Source organism: Peromyscus eremicus, chromosome 2, assembly GCF_949786415.1.
Source record: "Peromyscus eremicus chromosome 2, PerEre_H2_v1, whole genome shotgun sequence".
Classification (NCBI taxonomy): Eukaryota; Metazoa; Chordata; class Mammalia; order Rodentia; family Cricetidae; genus Peromyscus; species Peromyscus eremicus.
The window spans coordinates 54,316,030-54,334,049 of NC_081417.1; the positions used below are offsets into that span (position 1 = coordinate 54,316,030).

The 18,020-nt window shown below is 41.0% G+C and overlaps 1 protein-coding gene across 1 annotated transcript in view; it reads left to right on the forward strand.

Annotated features, from left to right (window-relative positions):
• The window catches only part of Mdn1 (midasin AAA ATPase 1), a 147,124-nt gene that overhangs the window by 35,042 nt on the left and 94,062 nt on the right, over positions 1-18,020 (forward strand). Inside the window, exons 16-26 of the mRNA XM_059254075.1 lie at positions 2,011-2,222; positions 3,410-3,513; positions 4,390-4,534; positions 5,112-5,208; positions 7,269-7,382; positions 11,086-11,233; positions 11,576-11,686; positions 14,732-14,883; positions 15,916-16,094; positions 16,577-16,785; positions 17,269-17,415. Of these exons, the coding sequence (XP_059110058.1) occupies positions 2,011-2,222; positions 3,410-3,513; positions 4,390-4,534; positions 5,112-5,208; positions 7,269-7,382; positions 11,086-11,233; positions 11,576-11,686; positions 14,732-14,883; positions 15,916-16,094; positions 16,577-16,785; positions 17,269-17,415 (1,618 nt within the window). The remainder of the gene's footprint in view (positions 1-2,010; positions 2,223-3,409; positions 3,514-4,389; positions 4,535-5,111; positions 5,209-7,268; positions 7,383-11,085; positions 11,234-11,575; positions 11,687-14,731; positions 14,884-15,915; positions 16,095-16,576; positions 16,786-17,268; positions 17,416-18,020) is intronic.

Genomic DNA, 18,020 nt, shown 5'->3' on the forward strand with positions numbered 1-18,020 from the left:
TGGGAGAAATTGAGACTGAAGAGAAGAAAAAAGATGGAAGAAAATTAAAGATAAATAAAATGACCAACCCTTAAACTTCCTTGCCATGCACAGGCCATTCTTAAATAACATTGAAAAGAGACGAATGAATGTGTGAACTCACTTAGGCCAACCCTGCATCATTTATTTTCATATCTTAGCACAGACTGTTTTCTGTTTTATATTTTCTGTTCTTTCATGTATCCGTGTGGAGAGTCCTATTCCTTTGTTGTAGCTATTTTAAGATGAATTCCCAAGTGTTGACCCAGTGTGTATCATACATACCTATTTATTCTTTTTTGGTTTTTTAAGACAAGGTTTCTCTGTGTAGCCCTGGATGTCCTGGAACTCGCTTTGTAGACCAGGCTGGGTTTGAACTCACAGAGATCCTCCTGCTTCTGCCTCCCTGAGTGCTGGGATTAAAGGCGTGCGCGTCTATTGCCCAGCTGTCTGCGTTCTTAACAGTTCTGGGGCACAGACTCTTCCCTGTGCACTTGAGAGAACTGTGAGGGCTAGGGTGATGTCACTTATTCAAGGTAGTAGCTAATCCAGAGTGTAAAGCCAGCCTTGTCTTGATGGTCTGTGCTCTTGGTTAGTACAGTACTGCCTTAGTTGGGTCTGGTCCAGTCCACAGTGTTTGTAAGACAGGAGTTTTCTGTAGATGACATGTGTGTTGTTTATGTCTTTGACCTGGTCCCGTGCTGTGGTCTTGTTGCTTTGCTTCTCTTCACTGCAGTTTTTCCATTTCAGTTACAGTCATCCCTTTCAGGCAGTGGACCTCTACCTTCCTGATGCTGCGACCCTTTAATACAGTTCCTTATGTCATGCTGACCCCAACCATAAGATTATTTCATTGCTACTTCATAACTGTCATTTTGTTACTGTTCTGAATCGTAATGTAAATATCTGATATGTGACCCCCACAGTCTCAACCCACAGGTCGAGAACTGCTGCCTTAAGTCATAGCAGTTCCTGTCACTGTCTTCCTCAAACTCTCTGTTGTCGTCTCAGAACATTTAGAACACATCAGAAGGTGTATTTTGGCCAGCAAGGTATTCATAACAAACTCTGGCACCTCTCCAAAACGGGTTCACTCTCCTTGTTGGTGGAGCTGAGTGAAATCCAGCCAGTTTCCTTTTCCTTTTTCAATCAGTTGAAACCTGTGTTGACTTAACTGTTTTTGGGTACTAGGTTCAGCCATGTATTAATTATACACTATTCTGGAGCGGCATCTTCTGTCTCTCACAGATTCCTGCTTAGTTTTCTTCCTTCTTTGATTTAAGCCTCTTTCAAATGTCCCCTCTTTGGGAGAGCATTTATCATTGCTGTATACATTGCCGGTACCCTTCTTGTTTACTCCTTTGTCGTAGTTAGTGTTAGTATAAACCATAGTACCTAAGCCACTGTCTGATGGTTTATAGGAATGTTTTCTGTGTTAGCATTCTGATTAAGTTATGAGCTACATAAGACAAGACCTTGTGGGTGGTGCTGATTCAGAGCCTAGCAAATGAAAGATACTCAATTCATCTTACTGAATAAATGAAGTAAAAGAATGCCTAGCAATGTGTTAGTGAAAAAAGTTTGATATTCCCTTTTTTATCCACCATTCTCTGCAACATGTTTCTCTGCTCAAAGCTGAGAGTAGTACTTGTCCCTGGGCCACCAGGGCTTGCATCTGCCACCCATAAAAACTTCTTGAACCATGGTTTGTCACCAAGTTCCATACATGTTCATTTAAATGTGATTTTTTATTTTACTAAATAAATAACATATCTTTTGTTGTCCAGTTAGGAATTTCAAACTTTTCATAGTACTTTTAATCTAAAATATTTAATCATTATAAATCTGTCAAACACTTGAAAGTAGATCACAGCTGAAAACTTAAGAAATTCTCGGTGTTGTTAGTCATATTTCTGATTTTGATTAGTTTGTATTGTGTTTCCTAGTTTCTGCTTCATTAATTTGTGAATCACTTTTACTTTTTTTTTAAAGGTTCAAGCCAGTAGACCATAAGCTTATTTGGCTGCCCTTACGAGAGGCATTTGAGGAACTCTTTGTCCAGACATTTTCCAAAAAACAAAATTTTACCTTTTTGGGACACATTCAGACGTGCTACAGGCAGAAACGATGGCATGATCTCCTCAGACTAATGCAACACGTACAAAAGTCAGCTATTGCCAAGGAAGGACGGGAGAGCCGGCCAGGTAAGAACGTGAAAGGCGTGACACTGGGGCTCATTTGGCAGGTGTAAAAGAGAGAAGTGGAACTTCGTGGTTCTTCAGGCCAAGGTGACTAGTTTTGAAGTGTTCCTGCTGCCGTGCTTGTAGACACGGTCCTATTAAGGTAGCTGGATGGTGCTGGTGTACAGCACTGCCTAGTAACCAGGATGACATTTGATCTGAGAAGAGCTGCCTTCCGTGGTAAGCAAGCTTTGGGAAGCTTAGTGGTCTTCACTTTGCTTCCTCGCCTATGAAATGGAAATAACATCGACTGCTTCTAAGGGGAAATGCATTACGGAGTACATGTACCAGTGAGCTAATGGTGACTGGCACGTGGTTAGCATTTTTAAATATTTGGATTTTGTCCCTTAACACTTTGTCTAAGATGCTTAACACTCTTGTGTTTCACAAGTTTTATGATTTTGTGTTTGAAAGTCATACTTTATCTGTATACAGCATGTTTATTTACTTTTGTATTACTTAGTCAAATTATGTGACAACTTTAAGGGAGGGGAGATTATTTTAGCTTGTGATTTAAGATTAATTCCAGTCCATCGGGATGAGGAGGTGTGGCAGCCAGCAAGGACAGTCCCATCTGTGGCAATAGGAGAATAAGGTGATAGTTGGTCACATCAGAGTGACCCTCACAGCAGAGAGCAGCTGGAAGTCAGTTCTCTCTTCCTACCACGTGGGTTCCTAGGTTGGAACTCAGATTGTCAGGCATGGTGACAAGAGCCTTTCTTCACTGAGCCATCTTGCCAACTCTAGAGAACAGCTGTAACTCAGGGCCAGGGTTTCGTTTTTAAAGGGTTGTTGTTAAGAGGCCTATTTCTTTCCAGCTAGCCCTCACTGTTTAAAGGTTCCATGGCCTTCTAAAAGAGCTGGCTCAGTGGTGAAGAGTCTTATGGCTCTGGAAAAGCACGTGACCTCGATTCACAGAACCCCTGTCTGCTGGCTCACAGCCATCTGAAACTCCAGCTCCAGGAGATTCTGACACTTCTGGTCTCTGTGGGCACCCACACTGACATACACACACAACACTTAAAAATAACAAATATAAATCTCAGTTTTAAAGAGTGATTTTTAGATAAGGAGCATGCATTGAAAAACATTTCAGACTCAAACCATAACACTTCAAAATTTAAGGAGATCTTGTCTGTATTCTTTCCTAGGGCTACTTCTGAAGGAGAAATGGGAAGCATTTGGCCTCAGACTCAACCATGCCCAGCAGCAAATGAAAATGACGGAAAATGCTCTTTTGTTTGCATTTGTGGAGGTAATTTTATTTATTATTTAGGTTGATAGATGTTGATCTGAAGGAGAATAAAGTCTGTGAAGCGTTATCATTTGTACTGTCTTTGTTGTTCCTGCTGTTACTAGACAATGTAAGGTGAAACAGTGTTCTTCCCACTATTTAGGGTTTTAATGAGCACAGGGAATATTTAGTTGAGGATAGTGTACTCTGTTACTTCACCTTCATATGATGGGACAGAGTACAAGCTCCAGCTTAGTTGTCTGTGTGACTGTCTGTATTTGAGAAAATGGTGTGGTTTGATCAGTGCCTAGTTTTGGTTCCAGACCATGGTCATCTCTTATTTGCTATGGGTAAGTACCATCTTGATTAAAATAAGCATCAGTGATATAGAGCTGAATAAATACTCATTTTGATAGTCTTTGATATACTCTGTGATAGGCTGTGAATTATAAACTGTATACATTCTTGATTTGGAAATTTAGGGGTCTTGGTATGATTTTTTGGGGTGCTTTTTTTGTCTATTTTTGACAGGGTCTCATTGTGTAGCCTTGGCTGGCCTGGAATTCAGAGAGATCTTGGATCAAAGGCATGTGGTACCACCCCTGGCTTGGGTGCTTTTAGTATCTAATTGGATGTTTTCCATCATCTGAATTTGTTGTGTGTTCGCTTGTTCGTCCATATAACTCTTGTTTATATCATCCTACTTTGTAGGCTTAAAGAGAGTTGACCATTTTGGACATTTACAGTTTACTTGGCCTGACACTGCCAACTGCCTGCATTTGTCATTTAAAGTATAGGTTCATTCATGGGAAAAATATACCCATGCCTCTGTTCTTAACCTTACTTGTGTAACTGCTTTGCTAACTGTGCCTTTATTTGAAATATGTGATCTTCCAGGGTACTTTGGCTCAGGCTATAAAGAAAGGAGAGTGGATCTTGCTGGATGAGATTAATCTGGCTGCTCCTGAAACACTGGAGTGTCTGAGTGGTTTACTTGAAGGATCTTCTGGCTCTCTGGTTTTGCTTGATCGAGGAGACACAGGTAGCATTTAATCCCCTTGGGGTTTGACTTGGCACCAAGTATTGGTCAGTTAAAAGTGTGATTCTTTTGGCTAGACATAGTACATTGGTTCTCCAGTGGGATTTATTATTTAGGTAAAAAAGTTCCTGTGGAAGTATATTGAGCTATTATTAGGTGCTCTGGGGAATGCAAAGAAGAAGAATGTAATTTGTGAAGGTATTTTAGTTGTAGATATGCAGACACTATCCAAATAAATACACACATAGGTCTTAGGTAATAAAAAAAAAATTAGAAGTAAACAAACAAACACACTAGAGAGAGAGGGAGGGTGTGCATGAGTGTGCATGCGTGTGTGTGTGTGTGTGTGTGTGTGTGTGTGTGTGTGTGTTTGAGCACGTACCTACCCATGCTATCTGTCTGCCTGAGAAGTGACCTTACTTCAGAAATCACATGGGTGGTTGGAACAGCCAGCATCAACTGGTCTCTGCATTGACCCTGGGTCCTGTGGCAGAATTTTTGAATGCTGAAAGTTGTTGAAATTTTCTAATTTTCTCTTTAGCTGAAAGTTGTTGAAATTTTCTAATTTTGTCTTTAACAGAGCCACTAGTTCGGCACCCTGATTTTCGTTTATTTGCATGCATGAATCCAGCTACTGATGTGGGCAAAAGAAATCTCCCACCAGGAATTAGGAACAGGTATGGATTTTGTTTTCTTTACTGGTAGTATTGACATAACCAAACTTCAAACGGTGGTTGAAATTCATTGGTCTCTTGTTAGAGGAATCTTGGTTTTCTTATTTGTTACTTCTCTTTTCTATGGCCTGTAGCGCATTGGAGAATCCTTCTCTATTATTGTTTATTATTTATGTGGCTTCTGCGGGTTGATTCTAGGCTGTGTACCTAGTTCATTGGTTGTTAGTATGATACTAAATGTTCTCAGTGGTATTTTGTTTTTAGTACTTACAGTAGCTTCATGTTTCTTTTTACAGTCTCTGTCTGCTATGCCCATTCCTCTCATCAGCCCAAAATACTGCTTCGTGTATTTTCTTAGGGTTTAGTTTTTTGAATATTGTAAGGATTTTGTTTTATTTTGGTGGTTTGGGTTTTTTTTGGTTTTTGTTTTTAGAGATGGGGTTTCTCTCTTAACAGCCCTGGCTATTAGAACTCACTCTGTAGACCAGGCTGGCCTTGACCTCACAGAGATCTACATGTCTCAGCCTCCTGGGTGTTGGGATTAAAGGCGTGCGTCACCACTGCCTGACAGATATTAGGATTTTTAGGCTATTTATATCGTATAATGTTTTTCTTTCTCCTTCAATCACAGTAGGTAGTTGTGCTTGGTATATTACTCTAGACTGGCTGTCATAGTCTTTTAGGACTTGGAATGCATTGCTCCTGGCTCTTCTGTCTTTCAAGTTTCCATTGAAAAATCATTTCAAAATCAGTTGATGGGTTTTTCTCTATAAATAACTTGACTTTCATTTCTTTTCTCTTGTAGCTTTCAGTGCTGTTTCTTTGATACGTTTGTTCAGAGTTTTAAAAATGATATGCCGTGGGGATTTTCTTTTCTAGTCTTGTCTGTTTGGTGTTCTATGTGCTTCTTCTATTTGTATAGGTGTGTCTTAAGTTGAGGTACAATTTCTTCTATTGTCTTCTTGAAAATCTGGGCTATGTCATTGATTGTGATTCGTCTCCCTAATCTGTGCTTATAATTCCCAGGTTATTTTTCATGGTGTTCCTCACTTCCTGTGTATTCCTTTTCCTGCATTCTTAAAAATGTTTTATATTTTTGCTTATTTGGTTCCAGGTCGTCTACTTTATCTTCCAGTCCTGGTGATAGATCATCTGCTTGATTCGATGTACTTTGTCAGACTTTTCTTTGAGTTTTTTAGGTGACTATTAGTTCTTCAGTTCTTTGGTGTTTCTGTCTCCTGATTGAATTTCATTCTCAAGTCCTGTATTGTGCTCACCATTTCTGTCAGCCTTATGTTTCTGTGTTAGTGGGCATCACTTAGGACTTTGTTTCCTTACATTCTTTCTCCATTACTTCATGGAGCGCTTGCTTTCTTCTTCAAACTCTTTGAATTCTTTGATCAAGTTTATGATTGTTCTTTTAAATTCTGTCTCCTGGGCTTCATTTCTACAAGACTGGTAGGTTTTGAAGATAAGATACTTACTGTCCTAATCTCTCATATTGTTAGTATTTTTGTGATGAGATCTAGGCATGTGAACTTTTTCATTAGTTCTGTATCTGATATGGACAGAAGAGAGAATGGGCCTAGAGCACTCAAATGGCTTCAGAAGAGTGAAGTCAGGTGGACATGGGACTAGGCTGGTGTGCAAGGTGTGCTTCCTGATCCAATCCTGTGCTGTGGGGGTGGGTCTGGCTGGGTAGATAAGTTGCATATGACATGGGAGGGGCCTGGTAGAAGCCTAGAGGTTGACTGCAAAGGACCAGGCTACACCCTAGAGCAGTGGTTCTCAACCTTCCTAACATTGTGATCCTTTAATACAGTTCCTCATGTTGTGGTGACCTCCCAACCATAAAATTATTTTTGTTGCTACTTCATAACTGTAATTTTGCTACTGTTATGAGTTGTAATGTAAATATCTGTTTTCTGATGGCCTTAGGCTACCCCTGTGAAAAGGTCATTTAACCCCAAAAGGGGTCATGACACACAGGTTGAGAAACACTGTCTTAGAGAATGATGTGGGACATTCTAATTTCTTACAAATGATTAATAATTTTCTTACAGGTTCACAGAACTTTATGTAGAAGAATTAGAGAGTAAAGAAGACTTACAAATTCTTATTGTGGATTATCTGAAAGGACTGAGTGTGAGCAAGAGCACTGTGCAAGGAATTGTAAAGTAGGTTCTCTTTTGCTTGTCTTTTCATGATTTCTTCCAAGCATTAAAGTCCATTCCATGCAGACACACACATTTTCATAATTTGCTTCTGTGCAGAGAAAACTAGTAGAAGAATTTGCTTTGAAACTGAAACTTTAATATGAATTAATTCCCTTAGGTTTTCCTAAAGAAACTACTTATACCACCTATGAAAATAAACAGGTGCTGTTCTCTTGATTGCGTCTATATTTTAACAGCTTAGTGTTTGAATTCCTAAATAGTAAATTGCTTGTCTTTTATCTTTCTCTGTGTCTCTTTCCTATTTAAAATTTGCATAGTAGCTAGATGAAAGCCAGAAGTAAGTTTGCTACTGTAAATTGAATTGTGGTGTGGGTTCGTGCTTTGAGTCTCTTTTTCATGTATTGAGGCCACGTGGAAAGAAGCATAGTGTTTTGTGCAGACAACCTGAGGTATAGTGTTGACTCAGGAAGCTAGAAACTGTCCTGTCTTTCTGAGAAAATTGCTTTCCTCCTGAAGGGAATATAATATGGAAAGGGGTTGAAATAGAATATGATCTGTTCACTTAGTATTTTATAGCTTGTTCCTCTACTCCATTCCCCTAACCTTTGGTGGTATTGAATAGCAAACCCAGGGCCTTGTACATGCTAAGCAGGTGCTCTGTAGCCCTGGCTGTCCTCAGCCTCCTGAGTGCTAGGATTAAAGGTATGTGCCACCACACCTAGGTATTATACTTGTTTCTTCTTTTTTATTTTCCAACATAATATTTTTATTGTTTCTTTGGGGTTTTCATATCATAGACCCCTATCACATTTGCTTCACAATCCTTCCCTGTCCACCCCTCTACCCTTTTGACTTCCCCCCAGCAAAGAAAAAGAAAGTTCATTTTGTGTGTTCAATATACTCACTGGAGCGTGGTCATACTCTCAGTGCCGTGCCCCTTAAATAGAACTGAGTCCTTCCCCTTCCAAATCCCTGCTGGAAGCCATTTATTGTGGAGAGCGACACTTCAGCATCCTATCAGAGTTTTTTGATGGCTTCTTGTTTCAGCTGTTACTATTTTGGGTGGAGAGTGGGGGATAGGGTGGAGGTAGGGTTGTCACAGAAGTCTTCGTGTCCCTCTTTCTTAACTGTGTGTCTGCAGTCATCAGTATCACTACCAACGCAGCTTCATTGCTCTTTGCTGTCCCAGGGAGTGTAGATACAGCCTTCCACATTGTTTATGGTGTCAGCACAAACTGTGAACAGGGCTCCAGGTTGCAGTGGGGCCAGAGACCCAGTCCAGGCCCTCTGACTCGGATGGGATCATGGCAATCAGCAAGGCTTCAGCCCCAGCATCCCCGTACATCCACCCAGCCACAGTAAGACCACAAATCCAGACATAGCCCTCTGTGGCAGCACTGAATGGGACATCACCATGGCCTTAGATGGCAGCACAGGCCACTCAGATCTGTATGGTCCCCAGCGGCAACATAGCCCATTATCATCAACGTGGCTTCAGGCTGCAGCACAGACCATGATCATCCAAGTGGCCTTCAGTGGTAGTACAGGCCACAGATATCAACACAGACCTGGCCACAGTAACACCACAGATGCAGATATTGCCCTAGGTGACAGGGCAGGCTATTTATGTCTGTGTGGCCCTCCGCAGAGGTGGCATTGCCCACAGGCATCAGTGTGGAATCAGGCTGTAGCATGGGCCACAGACATCAACACAGACCTGGCTGCAATAAGACCATGGACTCAGACATGGCCCTCAGTGGGTACAGGGACTGGGAAATCACCATCGTCTCAGGTGGCAGCATGGCTTCAGGCAGCAGCCCAGGCGAGGGACCTCCACTTGGCCTTCGATGGTAACACAGGCCACAGATACCAACTCAGATTCCTACTGTAGCAGAACTTGGGTCCCAGACATGGCCCTTGATGCCAGCCCAGACCCGGGCACCACTATGGTCTCAGGTGGCATTGCAGGCCACTCACATCAGTATGGTCCCCTGCGCAGCATGACCTACGGACATCAACATGAATTCATGCCACGGCACAGGCCATGAGCATCGCATGTCATTAGATGATAACACAGTACTCAGACGTCAACCCAGATCCTGACCACATTTAGAGCCACTGACCTGCTCATGGCCCTCAGTGGCATCATGGGACACAGTGGTTCAATATAGAAGGTGAACTGTTCCTCATCTCAGGCCTCTGTTGTTGCCTTGAGCTAGGGTGATGCTGCGGCCAGGCAGCTTGTTCAGGGGCTGAGCCGGAATCTGCTCCAGGCTGCTGCACCATCCCATTGACCCCACTGGGCAATGACATTGATCCACCATCGACCTCAGCCCTCTCTCATGCCCATCACTGCTGTCACCTCACCAGTTCCACCTCTCTCCACAGCACATGCACAGCTCTGCTCCTCCCCTCCATCACTCCCATGTCTTCATCATCTGTTCCCTCCTCACAGTGGTGCTGCAAGAGCCTACTGAGAGGAGAGGGTATGGGGGGGGTGTCTATACTTGTTTCTTTTATACATACAACTATTTATTCTTTTATTTATATATATATATGTGTGTGTGTGTGTATGTGTATCAGTGCTAGGGATATGCAAAAATGTAAGAGCCAGCTTTAGTGGCACATGCTTGTAATTCTGACACTTGAGAAAGCTGACTCTTGGGGATTGCTATGAGTTGAAGGTCAGCCTGGGCTACTGAGACCCTCCTTTTAAAAAAAAAAAAAAACAAAAAGCAAAAGAATTCTGAGTCTTTTTATGGAATTTCTACAGTTGCAAATAGTAATTAGGGAGTTACAATGAATAAAGCAAAAAAGACATAAAAGTGAGACAGACTTATCAAATGAAGCACTAGAATTATGTAAAATGTGTCAGTCATAGGGATTTATTTAAAGAACAACTGCCCTGCATATCCATCAGGCAGGGGCTTGGATTTCATCTGATTTGTGTTTGGTTTCTTTTGTGCATGCAGTTGATCACCAGTCAGAAAACTGCAGTGTGGAGTTCATATTTCAGTCTTCTCTCTTGGGAAGGGTAACAGTGTTAACAATATATACCAGGGGTTCTCATGTCTCCCTGCTTTGTAACAGTTTCTCATTACTAAGATAGACAGAGCTGGTGTTATTTGAAATCTCAGGAATTCTGTTTACGGTGTGTAGGTCTTCCTTTGCCTCTTGGGAAGAGTCTGCTCTGGAACACTGCATATGCATCAGTCTTTCCTTACTTTGTCTTTCACTTGTTACTCTCCTTACAAAACACAAGTTTATCCCTTACCATTAGTTCCTAATGAAGTAGCACCTTGAATTTCCTGATTTTGCAAAGATACTCATTACAGTGTTTGAAAGAGAAACTTCAGATTATGTGAAAAATAGATTTGTATAGGCTTAGATGTTTTGATGCATGCTGCAGGGTGTTGAATGTAAGCTCGACCATTTCTATTCTATGAAAATAGCCTTTGGATGCTGGGCAGCGGTGGTATATTCCTTTAATCCCAGCAGAGACAGAAACAGGCAGAGCTTTGAGTTCAAGGGCAGCCTGGTCTACGGAGTGAGTTCCAGGGCTATACAGTGAAACCTTGTGTAAAGAAAACTAAAAAGAAAGAAAAGAAAAGAAAATAGCCTTTGCAGTTTCAATGGAGAGGAAAAAACAGCAGAAAAATAATTACTGTTTAATAAAACTGTCTGAACTTCATCCTCTTTGTAGCTTCTACACTGCTTTGCGAAAAGAGTCTGGGACCAAATTGGTGGATGGCACTGGCCACAGACCTCACTACAGCCTTCGGACCCTCTGCAGAGCTTTACGGTTTGCAGCTTCCAACCCATGTGGCAACATCCAGCGCTCACTCTATGAGGTGTTTCTACTGTCTGACTGAGGAGCTGGGTGGATGGGTTCCCCATGAATGGGAGGGAGGGAGGCGGGTTGCAAATGCCGTCTCTGCCAGTGCTTGTCAGTCAATTTGTCTGTGACGTTCTGGACAAGAGCCACCCTGCTCTTCTACCACCTTATCACATTTAAAAGTTGTTCTGGGCAAGGTAGTGTTGGCACACGCCTTTCATGCCACAGAGGCAGGCGGGTCTCTTGAGTTCAAGGCCAACCTGAGTCTACAGAGCTGGTCTCAGAGTAGTTGAGGAGGTTAAATTTTGCTCCCCAAATAAGTCCAGCTTGTATTTATCTGTATTTGTTTTCTCTCCAGGGCTTTTGTTTGGGTTTCCTAACACAGCTCGACAGGGCATCACACCCAGTAGTTCAGAAACTCATCTGTCAATACATTATTTCTGGCAATGTCAAAAGTCTGCTGAAACAGGTGTGTTCTTTGGTGTTCAACTTGTTTAATATAGAAGCAAGGCAGAGTCATCACATGTTAGCTATTTGAGGAATATTTAGCTATTTGAGGAATATTTCTTTTCTTTCTTTTTTTTCCATTCCGTGTGTTAGAGTATTTGCCTGCATGTATGTCTATGGACCACTTGTTTTTCTGATATGTGGAGGCCAGAAGAGGGCATTGAATCCCCTAGAAGTGGAGTTAGTGATGATTCTGAACCACCACGTAGGTGTTAAGAATTGAACCTGGGTCCTGGAAGAGAAACCAGTGCTCTTAATCTGTGAGCAATCTCTCCAGCTCCTTGTAGCAAAATATTTAAAAAGACTGTAGATGTGTATTTGTGTATCATCACTACTCCACACATGGAGGCAGTGTGGCCTGGGAGAATGGAGCCTAAAAATGAGGTGGGCTAAATCTCATGCAGTAGCCAACTTCATTCAGAGCATCAAGCAATTTATACTCTGAGAGTTAAGAGGAGTCACCTGAGTAAAGTGTACAATCACAAGGACAAGTCACATGTTCAAAACATGTTTTTCCACAGAGGCATATAAACTAATAACAATAGCCAGTTGTAATGAATAATCCTAAGTAAACTCTCTCCTATTTACTACACCTGGGAAGAGCATGAAAATACATTCTAAGAACAATTCTGTTTTTGAAGAAACTGAGGTCACAAGACTTGTTTTCTGGGAGTTTTCTCACAAGCACTTAGAATTCTCCTCACACATCTCCATTATTGGTTCATGTTCCAACAGTGTATGTCTTAGATGGTGAAAATTTCACTTTTATTTCAGATTTAAATTCTATAGCTAGCCCTTTCCAAGCAAAGTGTAAATGTATTCATTTTATTATATATTTAAATTCTGGTGTGAGCTTATTGATTCATTGAGGTAAATTCTGATACATATTTTGTATAAGTGAGGCCGTTGTACAAGGATATTACTATGTTGCTTTCCTGGTTAGGGTTAGGAAACTGCTGAGATCAAACTTAGGATCTCATTCATGGTAGTCAAATACTTTACCCCTGAGCTGTATTCCTATCCCCAGCTTTCTTTAAAACAAAAACGAATGAATTTTATGTGTGAGTGTGGGCACACAAGAGAAGAGCCACAGTGTGTATGTAGAGTTCAGAGGATAACTTTCAGCACTTGGCCTCTCCTTCTCCTGAACTGAGTCAGGGTGGCTCTAATTCTCTAATGCTGCTTCTGTGTTGAATACTTCAGGCTAGTTGGCTTGTGAACTACTGTCTGATTCTCCTGTCTGCACTCCTCGTCTCTAGGGGCTCTGGCATTACTGATGATCATCACCACATCTAGCTTTTTACATAGGTTTTGGAGATTGAGCTCGAGTTGTCAGGCTTATGTGTCATGTCTCTAACCTGCCTTTTTATTTAGGCTACCCATATCTTGAATATTTTTTTTAATTGCCAGTCAATCATTGAGGTTTGTCTTAGTGCTCTATTGCTGTGAAAAGACACTATGACCAAGGCAACTCTTTTTATTTTTATTTTTTTTAAGATTTATTTATTATGTATACAGTGTTTTACCTGCATGTATCCCTGAAGGCCAGAAAAGGGCACCAGATCTCATTATAGATGGTTGTGAGCCACCACGTGGGTGCTGGTAAATAAACTCAGGACCTCTGGAAGGGCAAGCAATGCTCTTAACCCCTGAGCCATCTCTCCAGCCCAAGGCAACTCTTAAGAAAGAAAACATTTTCTTGGAGTTTTCCTTACAGTTTTAGAGAGTTAGTCCATAATAATCATTGTGGGAAGCAGACACGTACAGTGCTGGAGGAATAACCGAGAGCCCTACATCCTGAGCCACAGACAGTAGTCAGAGACCTGCACCTGGCATGGGCTTCCTAGTGGCACACCTCCTCCAATAAGACCACACCTCCAAATCCTTCTCAAACACTTCCATTGACTGGGGTCCAGACATTCAGACATGAGCCTGTGGGGCCATTCTCATTTAAAACCACCACAGGTGTTACAGGGGGTGGGGATACTGTTAAAAGCAACAACCATTTGAGTTTGATAGGAAATTACAAAATAACATCAGGCTTAAAGAAGCTGAGAAACTGTCACTAACTTGTTTTTATTGCTTGCTCATTAGGATGAGAAAGACAGGAATTTGAAGTTAATTTGGATTCAACATTTTAAAAATAATACATGCTTAACCATTAGAGGCTACAAAAACATAAGAAGATAAAACCTCTCAAGTTTCCTTTGTGTAATTTAACCTACAGATGTCTTGTAATGGCTGTGCCATTGCCCATATCACCTGTTGTCTTAGGATTTCTATTGCTGTGATAAACACTGACCAAAAGCAAGTTGGGGAAGAAAAGTTTACGCTTTATAGCTGAAGCAGAGACCATGGAGGAGTGCTGTTTACTGGCTTGTGCCTCATGACTTGGTCAGCCTGATTTCTTATACCATCCAGGACCACTAAGAATGCCATCCCTCACAATGGGCTGGGCCCTCCCACATCAGTCATTAAATAAAATGTACCATAGTCTGAATTAAAATACCGTCCTCTCAGATGTCTCTTGCCTGTGTCACGTTAACAAAAAAAAGAGCCAGCATACACATAAAGGATCAGTTTCTGTGGAGGGTAGTTTTGTGTCCTCTGGGTGATCCAGAATGTAGTAGTGTAAAACCTCTTCTTTCTTCTCTCATTACAGTGCTGGCTGGCCAATTTTTGAAGAGAATGTTAGATATTTTTGATTTAAAAAAATTGAGCCTTTTACTGGGTGAGGGAGTGGAACCACATATGTGAAAAAAATATTTTGATTCTGTATTTTATTTTTAACTAAACCTTTCTACTCTTACCTAATGTTAAAACCAATTCAAAAAAATTTGTTTTCATTCTTGAAAGTAATTTTGTGTTTATATTTAGCTCACAGGTTTTCTGTTGGAAGCATCCAGAGCAAAGTAGTGTTCTCAATAAGGACTTTTTACTCCCCTCTGAAAGAATGCCAAAGTTGACATAGGACTGTGTCATTTCTCAGAGTCTTTTGTCTTCTTAGCCTATTCCAGAACCCAAAGGTGGCCGCCTTATCCAGGTTGAAGGCTACTGGATTTCAGTTGGAGACAAGGAGCCTACAATAGATGAAACATATGTTCTGACGTCTTCTGTTAAGCTGAACTTGAGAGATATAGTCCGCGTGGTCTCTGCAGGGTATGTGTGGGTTTTCACTCCTGCTACTATGATGTTCCTACAAGAGGCACGGTGTTTACTTAGCCTACTTTCCTGAGCTTTGACAGAGCTTTGCTGGCACTCACTTGGCTAACTGAATTACTGCTTTCTAAAAACCTTTGCCCTAGGTTGTGTTGTGCTTATGTGATTGGTGGGAAAGACTTAAAGACGGGATTTTGACCATCATTGTAGTTGTTTTGTGTTTCTGGAGAGGTGGTTAAGTGGTTGTGCGTGCCTGTTGCCTGCTGTTCTTTGAGAGGACCTGTGTTCCCAGCACCATGTCCGGTAGACTTGCATACATATGCACATGCACACACACACACATACACACACACACACACACACACACACACACACTTGCAGACAAAAACATCCAAAAATAGAAATTGAAAGTAAAGTTGCTTTGTTATTTTATTTATTAACACTTCTTACTTATTGTTAAGTAAGTGACTAACAATTCCACTTTTACTTACAAATACTGCCAGAGAGGTTGGAATTGCTCATCTTAGTGTTTTTTGAGAAACAGTTGTCCTATAGACCCATCATCTCAAGATTGGGCATGGTCTGTAAGCCTTTAATCCTACTCCAACCCCAGCTTCCCTCTTGCTTTGACAGGAGGAGATTCTCAACCAGTTTAATCACGATTCAAGTTGCCTCAAGTAACTTTGGAGATTTGCATTGTAGTTGACAAAAATTTTATATATACACACACACACACACACACATGTATGTATATACGTTCAGCCAGGCATGGTGGTGCACTCCTTTAATCCCAGCACACTGAGGCAGAAACAGACAGATCTCTGTGAGTGCAAGGCCAGCCTCGTGTACATAGCAAGTTCCAGGCCAGCTGGAGCTACGTAGTGAGACCCTATCTCCAAACCACAACAACAACAACAACAAAAATCATAGAACCTTCTCAATGCATGAGTATCTTTTTAAGAAGGTACTCTTTTTAGCTTCCCTCCTCTTCTCGTCTCTTTTTCTAATTGCTTTGTTGACTAATGTTTACAGAACTTATCCAGTGCTCATACAGGGTGAAACATCAGTTGGTAAAACAAGTCTGATACGGTGGCTGGCTGCAGCTACTGGCAACCACTGTGTGCGAATCAACAATCATGAGCACACAGATATTCAAGAATACATTGGTTGTTACACGTCTGACACCTCCGGGAAGCTTGTCTTCAGTGAAGGTAGTGTTGTTACTGCACTGCTTGGATGTAGATTTTCATGCTTTTAGACCCAGTTCTTATTTTTATAGTCTTTTCTAATTGAGGCACAAGAACTATATCATAATAGAAGATAATTAAGGCTAATTCATAGGACGGTAGAATTCCTGCATTGGGCCAAATTTTGAACAAGACAAGGTGTAGAGATTCAATGAATAGGGTAAAGAGGGAGGTTTGGAATAGATAATGAGAAGTTGGTGATTTCATAAAACCAGATGGGAGAGAGAAAATTTAACAGGTTGAACAGGAGATATTTGTCAGCCCTGATTACTCTTGTGGGTAGGAAAAAACCATGTCAATTGCAAGTCTTATTTCTTGGATCAATAGTATCACAGATTGTTTGAGGATCACAACTAGCTGCAGAGAGTAATTTGCTTGGAGTTGTAATGATTGTGTAGGACTTTTGGTTGTACACATATATTTTAATCCTTGTCATTTCCTCCTAGGGGTTCTTATTGATGCTATGAGAAAAGGCTATTGGATTGTCTTGGATGAATTAAATTTGGCACCTACTGATGTGTTAGAGGCACTCAACAGACTGTTGGATGATAACCGGGAATTGCTCATAACAGAAACACAGGAAGTTGTTAGGGCACACCCTCGCTTCATGCTTTTTGCCACTCAGAATCCCCCAGGGCTTTATGGAGGCAGAAAGGTATGTAACATTTGCCTCCAAAATCTGTTTATTATTATGTGGAATGGTAAATTCCTTGTTAGGAATGGGACATTTTGGTCTCTCTTTGCATTTTTGTGGTGAATAGCAGGGCTGCTATTTTTGTAAATCAAATGAGTAGGTATTTTTTAAAAATAAGATACTAATTAAAAATCTGATTACATCACTCCCTTTCCTCTTTCCACTTCCATTATCTCTTCTTCCATCCTTTTCCATGTTCCTCCCAAGTCCCTGTCAAATTGATGGCCTCTTTTTCTTTGTTTATTGTTACATGTATAGATAGATATATTATGGATAGATTGGTAGATAGACAGAAGTACAAATACATAAATAAAACCTGCTGAGTCTCTTTTGTTTATGTCTATATGACTTTAGGGCCGATCACTTTGTATTGGCTATCTAGTCATGTGCTCATTGTTAATAGGCCTTTCATGCACACACATTTTATTTTTGTACATTGCCTAGGTGCTGTCTAGAGCCTTCAGGAACCGGTTTGTGGAGTTACACTTTGATGAGTTGCCCAGTTCTGAGTTGGAAACAATCTTGCACAAACGATGTAGTTTGCCGCCATCTTACTGCAGTAAATTGGTTAAAGTCATGTTGGACCTTCAGGTATTTTATATCCTCATCTGAACTTAAATTTAGATGGACTACGTTGATTAGCATTGGCATCACAATTTGATAGTTCTCTCAAGCAGGAGCACATCTGTCCATTTAGTTTTAGAGAGTAAGGCTTTTTGTTTGGTTGGTGGGTTTGTTTTGTTTTGGGGAGATCTTGTTCTAAAATATACCTGTTAATATCCATTTTTTGTGTGTGTATTCCAGGGGTTGGGGGGGTTGGGGGGGTTGACCCCAGAGCTCGTGTGTGCTGTGCAAACTTTTATTACTGGCCTATAGCTCCAGTGCCTGTGTTTGTACTTTTGTAAATCAGCACTTTTATCATTATAAATTTTTATGATATTTATATGATAACAGTTCCCTAGTTGTGTATATTATTTGTAATTTTTGGCAAACTACTTATTTTTTCAAGACTGTTTTCTTACGTTGCCTGGAGTAGCCTAGAACTTGTGACTTTTGTTTTGTTTTGTTTTCCTTTATAATAAAGATGTGAACCAAAGAGATGGTTCAGTGGGTCACAACACTTGTGCAGACCTGACGACCTGAGTTAGATCCCCAGAACACACTCAGCAAGGAGAGAACCAACATTTGAACACTGA